The 17,050-nt window shown below is 40.7% G+C and overlaps 1 protein-coding gene across 2 annotated transcripts in view; it reads left to right on the top strand.

Annotated features, from left to right (window-relative positions):
* The window catches only part of LOC118224266 (inactive dipeptidyl peptidase 10-like), a 113,867-nt gene that overhangs the window by 42,800 nt on the left and 54,017 nt on the right, over positions 1-17,050 (top strand). For both annotated transcript variants that reach the window (XM_035411599.1, XM_035411600.1), the window contains exon 2: positions 14,595-14,709. In XM_035411599.1, coding sequence (XP_035267490.1) covers positions 14,595-14,709 — 115 coding nt within the window. The remainder of the gene's footprint in view (positions 1-14,594; positions 14,710-17,050) is intronic.

The raw sequence follows: 17,050 nt of genomic DNA on the forward strand, positions 1-17,050 counted from the left end.
AAATGTTAATGTTTATGAGACGTCCTGCGCATATATGCCCAGACCAACAGTTCTCACTACGTTCCAAAGTTAAATAGTGCCCTTGCCGTTTCACTGCGGAATGATATTTTTTTTAAAATCATGCCAATATAAACGAGGCTATTTTGTGCTTTTTGCTTTACGTTTCCTGACGAAGCACAAGAACAAACTGAACTCTTAAAAGCACATTTTGTTAGAATATTTTTAGCGGTTCGATTTGAAGAAAGCATCAGGTTATCCACACAAATAAGTACTCACCCATACCTGACACTGACAGGGCCAACATGCTTTCCTGGCATTTTCCCCGTGCTATAGTGTTTATTGCTTGAACGGGCAGAACGTTGTCTCTCCATTCAGTGCGGCTGAATGAAAATTGCAGCTGCGGTGAGATGTTTGTTCCTTTCTATTATTGGGTATTTTGTTCCGACACCTTGAAAACATGACAAAGGCACTGTGCTAAAAATAAAGGAATTCTTGTAGTGTAAGTACAGTTCATTCTCCATCTCAAATAGTTCTCCATCCGCTTGAACAGTGCATTTGTGTGTAGTTCAGGCAGAGTGCAGAAAAATGGCTATCTTTCATATTCTATGGCTATCTTAATCTTCACACTCAAATGAGCTGGGTGGGTCTTCCTTCTGGGTAAATCTGAGATAAGGCTTTACCTTAGAAGCCTGGAGGATGTTGTTTTTTGTGATCCAAGTTTTTTTTTTTTTTTTATCGTTTCCAACTAAAGATACAAAACAACAGCAAATGACAAACAACAGGACAGGGATGGGGATTGTTGTTTGATCATGACAATATTTTTGAAGGAATTTATTCTTTATAGACAGAAACTATTTTAAAATTGATTGCTTCTGCAGTGGATACGAGATGTGCTGTCAAATGTGGCAAGACAATCAGACAAGTCTCTACTCACGAACCTAACACCATTAATAAAATGCATGTTAAAAAATGGCAGTCTTACCATTAAAATCTTTCCATCTGGCCCTGTCTGTTTATGTGGTGAGGGAAGAAAATCTCTTGCGCGCACTGTGCAAATACAGTATGACTTGTGAGTTACTGATCACGTATTTTCAGTAACACTACAGGACAGCTGTCATTAATAGAGTAAACAGTGATCCGATTGTTGGCTTGTATCGGAAGGACTGCCAGATCACAGTGAGTGTGGCACTGGCACTTCAGAACTCTCAGACACACCCGCTTTGTTATCCGAGCAATGCTATCTCATCTATTGTCTGCTGTGTCATTTAAACTACGTTCACTGGATTATTAATGTCAGCTCATGTCCCGTTTAACTGATCTGCCTTCCTTTTGCGGTCGGAGAGTTTGGAGAATTATATTTCTCCACTGCTCACTTTAAAAGACGTAAAGCTGTTCACTTGGTTTTGTTGCATTGCTGCACGTTGCCTGTTACGTCTTAATGGCTCTTGCCTCAGGTAACGTCCTCAAACATTAGTGTCCTCCTTTCCCTTTTCCCCCAGAACTCATTTATAAGATGAATGATCCCCTTCATACCGCTGAGCATGCTGGGAAACAGGAAGCTCAGGTGCCTTGTAGGAGCATGGGGGTGATGTAAGATGTTGACTAGGTGTTCAGAGCCGGAGGACCACAGGGCCCTTCAACATCAGATCAGTACATCCAAGATTACTTGGAATATAATTCTGTTCCGTCAGTAAACTGCAGCGTTATACTGACAAGAGTGGACGGAATGAGTAAAGCTATGGGTGGAAATCCACATGTACTGAATAAGATCTTTCCCATCATGCACCGCTGTACACCATGGGGGCTCCTAATAAAAACACTCCTAATACAAATGTGGAATAACACCAATGGGACAAATTAGCCCAAGTGACCTAATGTAGGTGAAAAGACACTTTGATGTGGTCCATGGTCTCCTTGGTAGAGATGGAATATCCTCCTGAAGATGTCTTGTATAAGAGATGAAACTTCTGTGGAACACTGTGTTTACCATAGCTTGTGATCTGCCATGTGATAGATGCATCTGTTATCCCAGAAAAAAATGTTTGGTAAACCTGTGGTGTTCTTCTTACAGTTCTACCAGGTATTTAACATTTCTTGAATTTCTTAAAGTGATGCTAAAATTCTGTTGCTATGCAGTCGTCAGTGATACTAGTGACCCACAAGTTCCTCGAAAGTTATTTCCACTCAGTGCCCTGGTTTCCTATCCTTAGAGACTGTCTTTTTAGAAGCATTGCTATGCTATCTTCAGATATTTTATTTTCTTCATACAATATTTTTCATGTATTTTCTTCTTGATAGTTAACATTACTTGTCCAGACTCATTATTCAGTTATCCTTGCCATAATTAGCTGCAAATATACTGTGCAAGTCAAAATATACTAAATATTAGAGCTGCAACAATTAACATATTAATCAGAGCACTTCATTAACTGTTGCATTATCCATGGTTTTTAATGCGTATTAAATTAATAGGTCTCTGTTTATAGGATGTAAAAATCTCCCTGCTGGTGAAAATGCAGGTGTTGCCAGGGCATAATAATAATGTTTTGAGGCAGTGCAGAGCTGTACAAGGTTGTTTATGCCACGGTTGGTATTTCCATCCCTGAGTTTTTGGAGGTTTGCACTTGTGTGAATGGAAAAAAACAGCCAGCCTAGTTGTTAGAGGGTGTGAATTGATGTAAATTCATGCCTTAGAAAAGGCCCAGCACATCTTCACGAGAGAGAAATTTACCATTGATCCGGTTAGATATAATATTTCAAATCTGAGTGATATTCTATTATTAAAAGTGTGTGTTGGAAATATTATCTTGAATTCATGCATTTGCTGGGTTTAATGGCAGCAATAGGCTTATACAAAAAAAGCAATACTTGTTCGGTCTCATACAGGAATGCTATGAAAGAACAGGGAGAGATATCTCCATGGGCTTGAATAATAGAAAATGGAGCGTGGCATCTAACTTTATACTTCAGCGTGTGATATGCTGTGTCCTCAAATCTGTTAGACCTGACCTTTTTTTTTTGTGTGGGAAATTAATTTTTTACTTCGCGGCTCAGTTGAAAGTAAAAAAAAAAAAGAAAAAAAACGATAGACTCTTTGCCCTGTGCAGGAATGTGTCCCAAGGTTAAACACGTCGGGGATGGCAGTACCGAAGGAGATCGGCGCTGTTTCTAACGGGACTTACTCAGAGGTTCCTGGAAGTCAAACAGCTCGTTATGCTGCAGAACGGCCTGTCTTTCATCAACCTGGTTTTGACTCAGTTCCCCAGGGTCGCTAGTGAAACGAAGAACAGCACGCACGTAACACATTTACGTGTTAATTTATTTCCCCGCTTGCATGGGCAAGACACTTAATCACATGCAAAAAGGGAAAAAAAAAAAACGGTCATGTATCGGAGGTGTGCTTTTGAAATGTTGGAGCTCGCAGTCATGGGCGATATGTATCACATGGGCGATACACTGGAGTTATATAATAATAATGGGAGATGGGCAAATTGATTTAAAAGGAATCTTTATTATATGTGTTACTTATTAATGCATGAATGGCTGAAATGTGTGGTGCACAGCATAGGTCTGTGGGAATGGATGTCAATAGGAGGCAATGCTTTCCGAAGAGAGAGATAGTTATACAGTATGGGGCCGCCAGATAACTGGAATTGTGAAGCAAGGTTTGCCAGCTGAACTTCGAACTTTGAACTTGAACCATAATGCTAATGCTAATGTGTCAATGTGTTTCCTGTGTGTTGCAGTCTATCCTGGAAAGACCGTGAAGAGCAGCTTACCTGCCAAAATAAACTATAGAGGGTCACAGCCTTTCCTCCAGTACTTTTAAAGGTTTTTTGAATAGATAGAGTTGCTGCTTCTTTCTTCAGCAGTGACAGAGGATCCTGGGATATTTGTTAAGGTACTTAACAAATACTAAAACTTAAATATTTACTATGCAATAGGATTTTCATTTGTAACTTGGTCACATTCTGTGTTTAGTGCCAGTACTAATGTTCTAATAATTCCATTTAGAACATTTAGTCCAGCTTTGCAGATTTGCAGAGATCTGATTTGTTAAAGATGGATTTTGAGTTTGTAAAGCACCATTAGAAAGCACCATTAGAAAGAAACCATTAGAACAGCAAATAGAGGAGGACTAAAGGCATACTTGTTAAAATTGTGCAAATATAAATATGATAAATGATAAAAAAGTGGATCCCAGAGAACACTTGTGTGTTCAGTGTGTTTGATGCATTTTCTTGAGCCATGAGCCTGAGCCAGCAACAGGCCATTTATAAAAAAATTTATAAGTCTTCACTTGCTGTAGGTAAAAGGGTTTCTCCTTTTTTGGTTTCTATAAAGCATTGCTTTTGTAGCTGAGCCAATTTATTTATGTATTTAGAAAGAGAACCCGGCCAGGTTCCCAGTATTGTAGTGTAAATCATTAGGGTCACTGAGAGAGAAGCAAGAAATTTCCTTCACCTATGATGTAGAGCATCAGGACGGCCTCTTACCTGCAGAGACATGTTCGCAGAATTAAACAACAGTTGGCTTCAGGCAAAGTGAATGCAAGTGTGGCACAACTAGTAGCATAGGTTCTCTATATGACCAAATGTTTCTGGACACCCCTTGGTCTGGGACTGTTTTTCATGGTTTGGGCTAGGCTCCTTAGTTCCAGTGAAGGCAAATCTTAATGCTACACCATACAATTACATTTTAGATGATTCTGTCCTTTCCCAACAGTCTGGGGAAGGCCCTTGTCTGTTTCAGCATGACAGAGCCCCTGGGCACACAGCGAGGTCCATGTAGAAATGGTTTTTATCAAGAACGGTGTGGAAGAACTTGACTGGCCTGCACAGAGCCCTGACCTCAACCCCATCCAACACCTTTGGGATAAATTGGAAAGCCAGGCCTAATCGCCCAATCAGTGCCCAAACTCACTAATGCTCTTCTGGCTAAATGGAAGCAAATCCCTGCAGCAATGCTTGAACATCTGGTCTAACGTGTATAGTATATGGGGCATGCCTCGCCAAGGCGTAATTATGGCCATAATTTTGGATGAGATGTTGGATGTCAGGTGTCCAAATACCTTTGGCTACATAGTGTATGAGGAAACAATGACAGGTGATAAAGAGCATAACTGCATAAAGGTGCATGATGTGTCTAAAATGTCTGCTAAATGTATGACGGAAGTATAGTAGCTTCTATACAAGACTAATAATTGGAATATTGCATTTCAATATTAAACACAGCGTAGCACAATATTTTCAATAAAGATATTGATGATTTTTTAGTTTTAAATCCAATTCTTTGTCCTTAAAAGGACTGTATTTGTAGAGTAAATATAACTCTTATTTTGAAAGTTATGTTGCGGATAAGAGCAACACCTAGTGATTGCAGTGTTAAGTTTTTACTACAATATTATTTTCACATGGCTGAGTAGTTAACTGTTGTTACCTATTAACACGTCTTTCCTTTGTAATGTTCCAGCAAGACAGATTACCAGGGATTTGTTTTTATGTGTACTCTTCTGTTTGCGATCTGAATCTACTTTGTTCACCTACTGTGTAAACAAAACACTTAATGGATCTTAAATTATGTGAGTATTATCAACTCCTTAAAAAAAAAAAAAAAGTGAATAAAAACTAAAATCAATACGTTTATAACCTTGAATTGCATGGTGCCTGTCTTTGCTACGTAACATCGGTGTTTATTTCACTGTCAGAGAGTGACTGGGAAGCTTAATCCTGTTCTTATCGGAAGCAACAGACCTATGCCAATGGCTAGGGCCTCTGAGGACAGGGGCAAGTGTAGGATTATCAACACAGATGATTCTAGTAAACGCGATGTCTGCAATCTCTAATCCAGGAGATAGCATGGCTAGTTTCCCCCAGGGAATTTACTTACCTGTCAATCACTAGCCTCTTTCTGTGCTCCCTTCTGTGTTACTGACATATGCATCTGTTTTGCCTTCTGTACTTACTGTACTTACAGTTTTTACCATTTTAACTTTGTTAAGTCACCTTTGGCTTTGGAAAGGCACAAACCTTGATGATTAACAGACCGTCAGGTATGGAAGCGTATGGAAGCTGAGAAGTTGAGTTTTTCTGCACAGAATACATACAGGCCATGTTATTTTCACCAAGAGTTAAAGGTGATTACACTGTACGTTAATATTTAGTACCAGCAAATTGATTTACGCAGGTAATAATGATGCCTTATGAGAGGAGATGTGATAGAGGACATAAGTAACAAACAAAAGTCCTCAAAGAGGAAAGGATAACTGAAAATCCTAAGCAGGGGCTGAAATCAATTTGCTTCTTGAAGCACAGAACACCACTTGGTTAGCCGATAATGGGATTGGAGGGCTCCATTTGCAATCTGGAGATATCTATCTGGCCACCTGCACATCCCCATCTTTCCAGCATAAATTATACGTTTCGTCAATCTAAAGCAAGTTGGCAGTCCACAAATTGTGCATGTTGATATTGGATTAGGTTTATAAAGCTCCGTCTTTTCCCATTGTTATACATTATTTGATATTCTATATTTATGCATTATTATATTGTTTAACTTTTGACAATTGCTGTTCATTTTCATACATCCTTTCAGCTGATGCATTCATTGCTCAGGATTTACATATTTAATTCTGTGTATAATTCTCACTTGCTCCTGTTTTTGCTATTTGATGACCTTTGTATGTTTCAACATACAGTGAGATGCTTTGGAGGTCGAAGCTGGCCCACGTAAGAATTTAGTTAAGGGAACTCGGTGTACAGGTATATAAACCCAGGCTTGTGGAGCTACACTTTATCTGACCCTGAAGAATACCAGGTGCTTGATACGCGTTAGACGTTGTACTGTATGTAGCCACTGTTAACAAAGTATTTTCAACATTATTACACAGTAGAGTGCTTTGAGTGGATAAACATAAGGACATGTGTTTTAGCTGTCTAAGAACTAAAACTAAAAGGAAATTCAAAAACTAATAACAAGCACTGCCGTGATAAAAATAGAGAAAAGACAGAAAAAAGAGAAAACAGAGAAAAAACTGCATATGAGATCCATTAACAAGGCAACTGGGGGAGCAGCAGCTGGAACAACCCAAAACTAATTAAAAAAAGAAAAGAAAGAAAGAAAGAAAGAAAAAAAAGGTGTTTGCCAAGCTGCCATCGGATCTAAATGGTAAAAAAATATATATAAATCAGAAAGTTATTGATGGATAGGTAGATAAATGAATAAATAAATAAATAAGTAAATAGTGTTGAACTCGTAAAATGTGGCAGCTCTCTTCTCTTTCGATGCAGGCCATGACGGTTTGTATCATCGCGTGTCATGTTCTGGATGTAAGATGTGACTACTGTACTATTTGGGAAGAGTGTGATTGCATGGTATTCATACGATTCATACGACTTTATCCCACAGCAGCATTTCCAAGGAATGGGACTACATAGAAACACTGTAAAACAGTTCTGTACCCACTGACACAGGACAGAAAACAAGGTTAGGGTACACTTTCTATGTATAGTCTGTTTTATTTATTTTTTATTTTTTTTGGTTCAGGGGCTGCTCCCTCTGACATTCACACCGGGAATTATGGGGGATATTTTTTTGTGTGTGTGCCAAATGGCCTCCTCTCGAAATGTCAGTTTGCATTCACAGTACAGATTGTGTCTCTCTCTGCAAGGTCATCCTCGGCGGAGGGTCTTATTGAGAGATGAAGAGATTCTGGGCTTTCACCAGATATCAACAGTGAGGATCGCTCCAGGGCACTGCCGGTTAGACTATCACCACAGGGACAGACGTCCAAACAGGTTTCTCTCATAACTAAGGCATTAAATGCATGCTCAGTGTTTCAGAAACCTTTAGGAAGGGGGGAGAGGAATCATGTCTACAACCCATTCTAGTCTACCTGGTCCAATCTCTCGCTCCCGTGCGGCTGAGGAGAGAATGATTTCCCTTTTTCGCGGCTGCTGGCCTGCAGGTAATTGAGTCCCGGGCAGGATGGGAGGATGTTACGGGGAGTCATTCATCTTATCTGGAGGGACACTTGAACGGGGCAGTTCCACAAGCCATTGCCAATAAGGAAGTCTAAAGATTGTGGGCCTTTCCGACAGTGACAGTGCCGAGCGATCTTTACCTCTGCTCAGTGATGCCAGAAGTGCCGACACTTTTAATTGGCCCTTGTAGGATGAAGAACAGTACCTTGAATTGGATTGAATTGAAATAGTGGCGTGGATGATAACGGATGGATGGATGTAGATGAGGCTCAACAGACTAAAATAGAAATTATCTGAGGAGTAGAAGAAACCTCAGAAGTTATTTATTTATCTATTTTCCTGTAGGTTTTACTTACAATAAATGGCATCTGTCAAATAAGGTATGTTGGTAAAATAAATAACTTTTTTATATGGATGAATTAAAATGCATGTGAGCTAAATAAATAATCAAATTAAAAAAAACTCCTCCTGTTTATGGAATGCTTCAGTACATGAGTAATATAGTTTACTGTTATGAGAGAGGAAATGATTGATTTATACACAGGGAACATCCTGGTGGAAGTGTAGTCCCAGGGAAGCTTGTTAGCATGGGTGTGGGGAGGATCTTTCTGGTCCTTTATGGAAAATAACTAAGAAGCTAAGAAGACGTCTCATGAAGATTCTCATGTCTATCTGCTGAAGCTAAGATGCCATACCACCCTGTACCCTTCTCACGTCTAACTGCTGAAGCAAAGCAGCCATTCCACCCTGTACCCTTCTCATGGCTAACTGCTGAAGCTAAGCAGCCATACCACCCTGTACCCTTCTCACGTCTAACTGCTGAAGCTAAGCAGCCATGCCACCCTGTACCCTTCTCATGGCTAACTGCTGAAGCTAAGATGCCATACCACCCTGTACCCTTCTCATGGCTAACTGCTGAAGCTAAGCAGCCATACCACCCTGTACACTTCAGCAGCCATACCGCCCTGTACCCTTCTCATGGCTAACTGCTGAAGCTAAGCAGCCATACCACCCTGTACCCTTCTCATGGCTAACTGCTGAAGCTAAGGCGGGGGGGGGGGGGGGGGTGGTTTCAGTTGTGCAGCTGAAGCTTGATATCCGTCTAACCGTGCTGCCAGCAGGAGTAATAATAAAGACCTCAGCGGGTGGGGCCAGCAGGCATTTAGCATTCAGCCCTGAGTCTGTGACTGGGAATAAGCAGTGCACTGCGCTATTCCACTCCGCGTGTCCCTGCAGAACCCCGTGTGTGTACACTTCCGCACTTCCCCCGGTCTGACTGGGGACGAAGTGAAAGGTCAGGACAGAGGACACTGGCACATGGGCTAATTACGGTGCCTGCAAAGGCCAGCATGCTAAGCGAGGAAGCGCTAGGTCGATGGCTAATTAAGTAGCATATATATATATATATATATATATATATATATACTGTTTATTTATTTGCATGAGGTAAAACATGCAAAATGTAATATTTAGTAGTAATATTTAGAAGTATGAATTGTTTTGGCGTAGATTTTCAAACATACTTTTGCATACAGTGTGTAATTTTGTGGTCCAGTACTCCATGGGCGTATGTAAGTGGTCGGCAGTGAACTCTACTCAAATGCCACCCGGTCGTTGATGTCTGATGACTTTGGTTTGGCCTGTGTTTGTGTTGTGAGATTGAGTGAAATGGCACTAAGCAGCTCGGAAGGTGAACATTGTGCCATGGGAGTGCCACCAGCTGTGACAGATTAACTGCACCTTTGCTCGGGGCACAGCCAAAGGCCCCCCACCTGGGATTCAAACTGGCAACCTTGTTGAGCAGACACCCTGATTAAGGACCATTTGCACGACTTATGCATTGCTGACAACTTAAGGCTAGATAAGTGATGAAGCAATTCCGTTCTACTTTAAAGCGTCTGGCTCAAGGGTACAATGACAGTGCTCCCTTGGACGGTATCAGTTGCTGCTTCTACAGCCAGATTTTCCTCCACTGTGCATCTGTGTCACACACACACACGCACACACACACGCACAGTGTGGCGTGACAGATGGGATATTTTCCTTGATGTCTGGATGATTGACGCGTCGCGCTTCCGGGCAATGTCACGAGACAATGTCACGGAACTCCCCGCGAAAGGTGCGTTTCGGAGGAACATACGGACGGGGTCGACAGCACGTCAGTCACGGTGGCCTGCGCCTGCCGTCCTCAAATGCTCCCCTCTTCATCGTCCTCGTCCTCGTCCGCGCCGGACACGTAGTCAGAGTGGCGGCGGTGGAGTGGGACACCAACGTGGAGACGTGCCAGCCGGGCCAGCTCCTTTGCATTCTGGGTACGCCGTTCCTCACCTGTCAACCTGAGGTATAATAAAGAGTTCAGGGGAAAATGGGAGAGCAGATGGCCAAGTGCAAACAAATGAGAAAATTAGGTTGGTTTCGTGCTGCGGATCCGACATTAATAAGGGGGGGGGGGGGGGATGTTAGATTCGTTGGCCGAGGAGCTTGGGAAAGAGTCCCAGTTTTATTCATTACGCTTGTTCACTGGGCCTTGGAAGACAATTTGGATTGCAACGACAAACGGTTTGACTGTTTGCAGAATCCTGTCTCTTTTATGCATTGATTTAGGAGGGACCTGCTTTCTCATTTTTTTGTGGTGAATTGCTACGCTATCCTTCGGCATTGGGCATTCCTTAAAGTAATCAATTCGTAGGGTATGGTAGCACGAAAACACAAACAATTACTTTGTATCCACAATTTCTGCCTTATTGATTTTTTTTTTCCTGAAAGAGTGAGCAATCTGAAAATAAGACAATCCGATTTTTATGACTGAGTGCAGCTAGGTGTTCTCTGGATAGTAAGTTTCAGAAAATGGAGTTGCTGACAGTTTATATGCCATGCGCTCTATGTTTGGCATGAAATACACAAAAAAATGCACAGTGATTTGATTTCTGAGATGTGATTGCCAATAATGACATGGTGTGTAGTTTTTTTGATAATGAGCCCAATTGATCTTTATAAAAACAAACAAATAAATAAATAAATGAATGAATTTAACCGAGGGAGGAGTGGACACGGCTGCTCTTCCTCATTGGCTATTGTTAGCTGTAGCCGTTCCTCTGATTTCCCAGGCCTGAACTACAGAAATACACACCTGAGGACGACTGTAAATACGCCCAGGTGTGTCTCGCTGACTTCGGACATCGGCTTCTGCGTTTTTTTTCCGGAAGAGAGACCTCGGATTTTAGTTTGCCTTTCATTCTGCTCCCAGTCCAGCTGTGACCGCAGTCGTGCGAGTTAAGCCCAGACCATATTTTTGTGTTGCGCCATCTTCTTCTTTTGTTTTTTCGCCCCAAAACCCCAGACGGGGGAAATGGCCACGGGCCACTTGTGCTGTTGACTTTTTTCTTTTGTGTTTTTGTTCAATCACTATTCCTGCATCGTTCCTGCACTTGGCATCACGCCACAACATCACTGAACCCCTCGAATCATGTCAGATTTTGGTGTCGTGGTGTCATGGTCCTCTCCTCCTATACTGGACAACAAGCTAAACGCTAGCACAGGCATGGTAAAATCTACATTTGTGACACTGACTGTAGCCTAAGGTTTTGTTTTACTCGTTTACTGTTTTGCTTTTTATACATTTAGGACAGGTTTTTAATTTATGAAATTCCTTGCCTAGTGTACTCAGTCTCTTTTTTGTCAGCAGCAATGTCCTGTAGCAATGAAGCCAGTATTGTTTGGACTGAGCTTCCTTGCTTAAAGGGATACATATATATATATATATATATATATATATATATATATATATATATGTATTCACTCCGGTATAACGCATGTTATTTTGTGGAGCTTGCCCCATTGTATTTGGATGTCATGAATACCAGCAACATCAGCTGTCCCTGTTGACCATTAACAGCAGTGTCGTTCCTCCTGGTTTTCCAGTTCCCAGTTCACTCTCGTTCATTTTCGTGACCTCGTTGAAATGAATAGTTTTAAAGCACAAACTAACTACGGAGGATAATAGCTCGCCAAAAGAGAACTGCTGACAGAAATTAGGCTGTTATACCGAAGCGAAACAGCCCACATTCACAGCGATGTGTCACTAGCGAGGCGATTAGCTGTAATGTACGTAAGTAAATGCTATGCTATGTTTTGACATACTGCAGATGTCCTTCCTTCTGTTCCAATCAAATAACACTCAGCTTAATTAAAACTGTGTTTCTTTCACTTAAGAAAGATTTTGAAAGCAGCAATGCAGACTGTATAAACAATAATTACACCGTTGAAAACGGTGTCCATATGTCCTCTGTTTCAGTCTAATGCAGTGCAATGATCGCACATCGCAGACAGTGAACAAGACAGTCAATGATGTGGTCTTTGAGCACATTTATCTGTACTTTTCCTATGATGTCATTAAAATGGGATAAGGGTTTGTTTTCAGAGTTCCTCACCAGCTGAATAAAATATGACTTGACCTGCTGTGATAAAACTTTTAATATTCTCTTTTGTTCGCCTCTGCTGTTTTGCTCTTTGTGATTCTCGCCTGACCAGCGGAGAAACCATGGGAACGTATTACATCTGCATTAAACATGAGGATCCAGGCCGGCTTCCTGGCAGCTGGAAATGAAATATGTGCAAGATGAAATTTTGTGGGGTGGTTTTCTTTTTTTTTCTTTTTTTTTTTTTTTTAAAGACAGTCTCCTTCTGATGCTAACAGATTTGGATGTCAAAACCCAACAAAGACCTAGATTACTATCTTTGTATACTGAAGAAATAAACAAACAAACAAAACAAACAAACAAAAATTGGTCTAAAGCTCTCTGCCTCTTTCATGTGTATCCTTCTGTCTCCCAATATATTCAAAGTATTCACAGCATAAATCTTTTAGTCTTAAAAATCTTTTTTCATCTTAACTTAATATATTTTTCATGTATTTTGGTGATACACAGTCATAACGTGTAAAGATCTAAGGATAAATGTGACACTTCCTTGAATTTGCAATTCAAAGTAGCATCTGGTGACTTCAGAAGATGAGAAACAGATTACCTTGAAGGCAGTATTTCAGAGAGTGATAAAGATACCTGTGTGATCGAGGTAAAGTGAAAACAAATGCGTAACATGAGTTTCCCTTTTTCCCCTGTACATGAGTGTGGCTCAGTTATATGACTTTAGATAGACAGTGGGAACCAGTGGTGGGAAGTCTGAGGTCACTACTGAAATCTGAGGTCACTACTGATGTCTGAGGTCACTACTGAAGTCTGAGGTCACTACTGAAAACTGAGGTCACTAACTGAAGTCTGAGGTCACTACTGATGTCTGAGGTCACTACTGACGTCCAGGGTGTATCATCTTCACACAAAAATACAACAATATATACTCAAACAATCAATCCTAGGTTTTAAAAAAAATTAAATAAAAAAAACATTTCAACATAATTACAGAACATACATTATCATATCTGAGAACTAAATGTGGCCAAAAGTAGGGTTGCAAAAAAAAAAAACCAAACAACAAAATATTGAATGCCAGTGTCATTGATCTATAAAAACAGGATTCTCTGTGTGATGACTCTCGATGCTAGTCGGAGTAGCCGGCGCGCCTTGTTTACGGTCACACCGTGAGTCCGCTCCCTCGCTGGAGTTTGTCAGTGGCGGAGGAGGAAGGGATCGATACGGCGCGTCTGCGTTCGGCCTCCTCTGTACTCTGTGTACAGGCTTGCTCTTTTAAGCACTCTGCCAATCCATCGGGCGCCACACAGCGACTGTTGTCACGGCTGCCCGCCCGCCTGTCAGTCATTCTCGGGACATTTAGTGGACCTGACTTGGGGACATGTGAAGGAAACGTGGCGGCCGGCTAGCAGGGGGTCATGCCAAGGATTTCGGCAAATCTTGAAATGAGTCATGATGTTTCAACCCATTGGCAATCTGGTCTTATTTAACAAAAAAAGAAAAGAAAGTAGAAATAAGGTTTAAGTATAACTAAGATGAAAATACTTAAGATTAAATTTTTTTTTTTTTGCAGTGTTAAAGATAGTAGTGTGCCTGCATGTATGCATGTGCCTGTGCCTGTGTGTGTGTGTGTGTGTGTGTTTAACACATACTGAATTTGTGGTAATCAGTACTATGTTTTTAATAGATTTCCTCCTTATCTCTTTCTTCAGTTTATGCCTACTTACTGTCATTCTCATGGTCCTTTACCTCTTAATTTTCTTGTTCTATTTTCTGGTACGCATTTTGTGTCACATGGCATTAGCCTTGCAAGCCATTCCAGATCCAGATACGCCTGATGAGTTAATAACAACACTGTTTCTATAGCTTAAGTGCTTCAAGCTATCCTATAATAGGCACATTGGCAAATCAGCGCTAAATTAGTCAGGTTTCAGCACCAATTTTTTGCATACGCAAATCATTCTCTTGACCAGTGAAATCAGCAGAAATTTTTGTTTTGCTCCTCTACGTAATGCAGTTTTATCTTTACTAAATGCAGTCTTCAGCATGTGACATGTGACAGTTGAATCATGGCTACGATGTAAAAAATTGCTAATTGTGTGGGGATTAGCGAGCATGCGATAATCTTTCAGTTAGCGAGCGGCTTGCATGCTGACAGGCTGGTGTCTCTGTGGGTCTCTTGTAGGATCTTGGAGGTGTGAGCCCCCAGCAGCGAAACTGGAAAGGGATCGCCATCGCCCTGCTGGTCATCTTGGTGGTCTGTTCCCTCATCACCCTGTCCGTCATCCTCCTCACCCCAGGTAATCTGGAAAGAATATGGAAGTGTGAAGTATGGTATAACTCGGTAGCCATTTTGAATGTTTGTGGAAAAATATGCAGGAATACAGGATTAAAACAAGTGATTCGTTGTATCACGTGTATGAGCTGTGTAGGACTGTATACCATAATTAATCTTAGTGAAAATTAAAATAAAAAATAAACTAATGTTCTTTACACTATGAATATCTAGGAGTATTAATGCACCTTTATGAATACGTTCGCCATTAAGTTGTGTTGATTATTTTTGCTGTATGATTATCTTTAATGAACTTGTTTTGACAAAACTTGTTTGGAGTAAATATGTTTACAGAACATTGTGGAAGATTCTGATTCAATTCGAGTTTGTTTGTCTAAGAACATTCCCCAAACAGTCATGGAATATTTATTGGTTGAAGCACATTTGTAAAAGTCATGTTCGACGTACAAACTTACTGGCAACATCCCTGAATGGTTGTTTAGTTAAAAAAAAATTTTTTTAGAAGGTGCAGATAATGTCACTTGCATTTCAGTATTTTCTTTTTCTTGGTAAAATGAGCATGATTATGCATGCAGTTCAAATTATTTCTTAAACTGAATAATACATAATGTTCTTGACTAATGAATAATGGGACATATTGCAAGGTCAGCCCTGCAATATGTCCCATGTGTCAAAATATTCTGGGGGTCATCTGTGAAACTGGGAACGTTTTTCTCAACTCCTGAAGTTATTGGAGTGTTTTGAGAACCGAAAATTGTCGGCTGAATTCCCACTGGCATTCAGAGAGATAATTTGGATAATTTGGAGATGTTCCATTCATTACTTTTTTCCTATTAACTGTCTAAAACATGGACCAGTAGTAATGTGTAAATACAGCCCTGCAAATCATGCAATTTGGGTGACCAAATCCCTTCCTTTCCAAGATTTTAACACAAATGTATTAATATTTTTTTTCCTCCAAATTTATATGATTAGTATGAAATTTACAGACAAAAGAAAAAAAAAAAAAACATTAAATGTGCCATCACTATGTAGATGACCGACAGTATATTATTGGACATTGTGCAATTTTACTGGCAGGAGAGAAGACACAGGTGATAAGCATTTCAAATGGCTCACCTGATAGAGATTAAGATAACCCTTGGTGCCTGTCAGACAGCACAGAATTGGCATATTCCTTACATTTTACACTGACATTTGGAAAGAGAAGTTACTTCCTCTTGGAGCTTGCATCCTAGTAAATAATACATCACCAATGTATGTATGTGACTGAATTGTAATTGCATACACGTTGCATGTAAACATGGAGGAAATTGTGGGGAGAACAAATCTACCAATAAGAATATGTCAATCTGTGAAGCATAAATATGCATCCACTTAAGCATATCCCTGCTTCATCCCCAGCAGTTACCCCTAACTTAACCATAGTACATTAAATAAAGGCTATCCCGCCCTGTTCCTGGAGATCTACCATCTTGTAGCTTTTTACTCCAACCCTAACAAAACACACCTCATTGAGCAGCTAGAGATCTCGTTGAGCTGCTAATTAGTAGAGTCAGGTGTACCAAATTAGGGTTGAAATAAAAACCTACAGGACAGCAGACCTCCATGAACAGGGTTGGGCAGCCCCACATTAGAGCCTAAATAATGTATATCGCCAAAAACTCACAAAATTTTCAATGCTTTGCATGATATGTCATCGCAGTCTTAATCGTGTGGCATATCATTGCACAATTGTGTACTCATGTTGCGTTAAAAAATATGTGTGATTGCAAATTACTGAGCCGCACAAAACACACAAAATCAATGAGGGAATCTTCTGCGATTTAAAGGTCAGCGTTTACTAACTGACGCTGACAAGTTTCTGAACATTCCACAGGAAGGCTTTTGAATGGAGAGCTTCTCACACAGAGCTTGAGCTCTGGCACCTCTTCCCTCATCCTCCGTTGGTGCTTTCATGAGTAGATTGATCATGGCTGACAGACGGCCCCTTGTCTGAGTGCGCTGGGGAGATGTACCAGCACGCATATTTTTTGAGGAACCCGGGTCCGAGCCACGTTCAGTCTGCCCTCACTAAGATTTGATGGAGTCTTTGTGTGCCCCCCCCACCCCCCCCACCCACCCTTGTCTAAAGTGGGGGGTCATAATATCAATGTTTTATTCTGTGCGGCTGTAAGGTTTTCTGTTTCAATATCTGTCTGTCTAAATCCAAGTTTACTGTGCATGTATTAAGCCTCATCTGTTGTGTTGCCTTCACCCTAGTGCCATTGTTAATTCTATTTTTTTATACCATCCACATTGTGTATTCTTTGTGTGACATGCGCACTGAGAAATCCTCTGAAATA

Source organism: Anguilla anguilla, chromosome 3 (assembly GCF_013347855.1).
Source record: "Anguilla anguilla isolate fAngAng1 chromosome 3, fAngAng1.pri, whole genome shotgun sequence".
Lineage (NCBI taxonomy): Eukaryota > Metazoa > Chordata > Actinopteri > Anguilliformes > Anguillidae > Anguilla > Anguilla anguilla.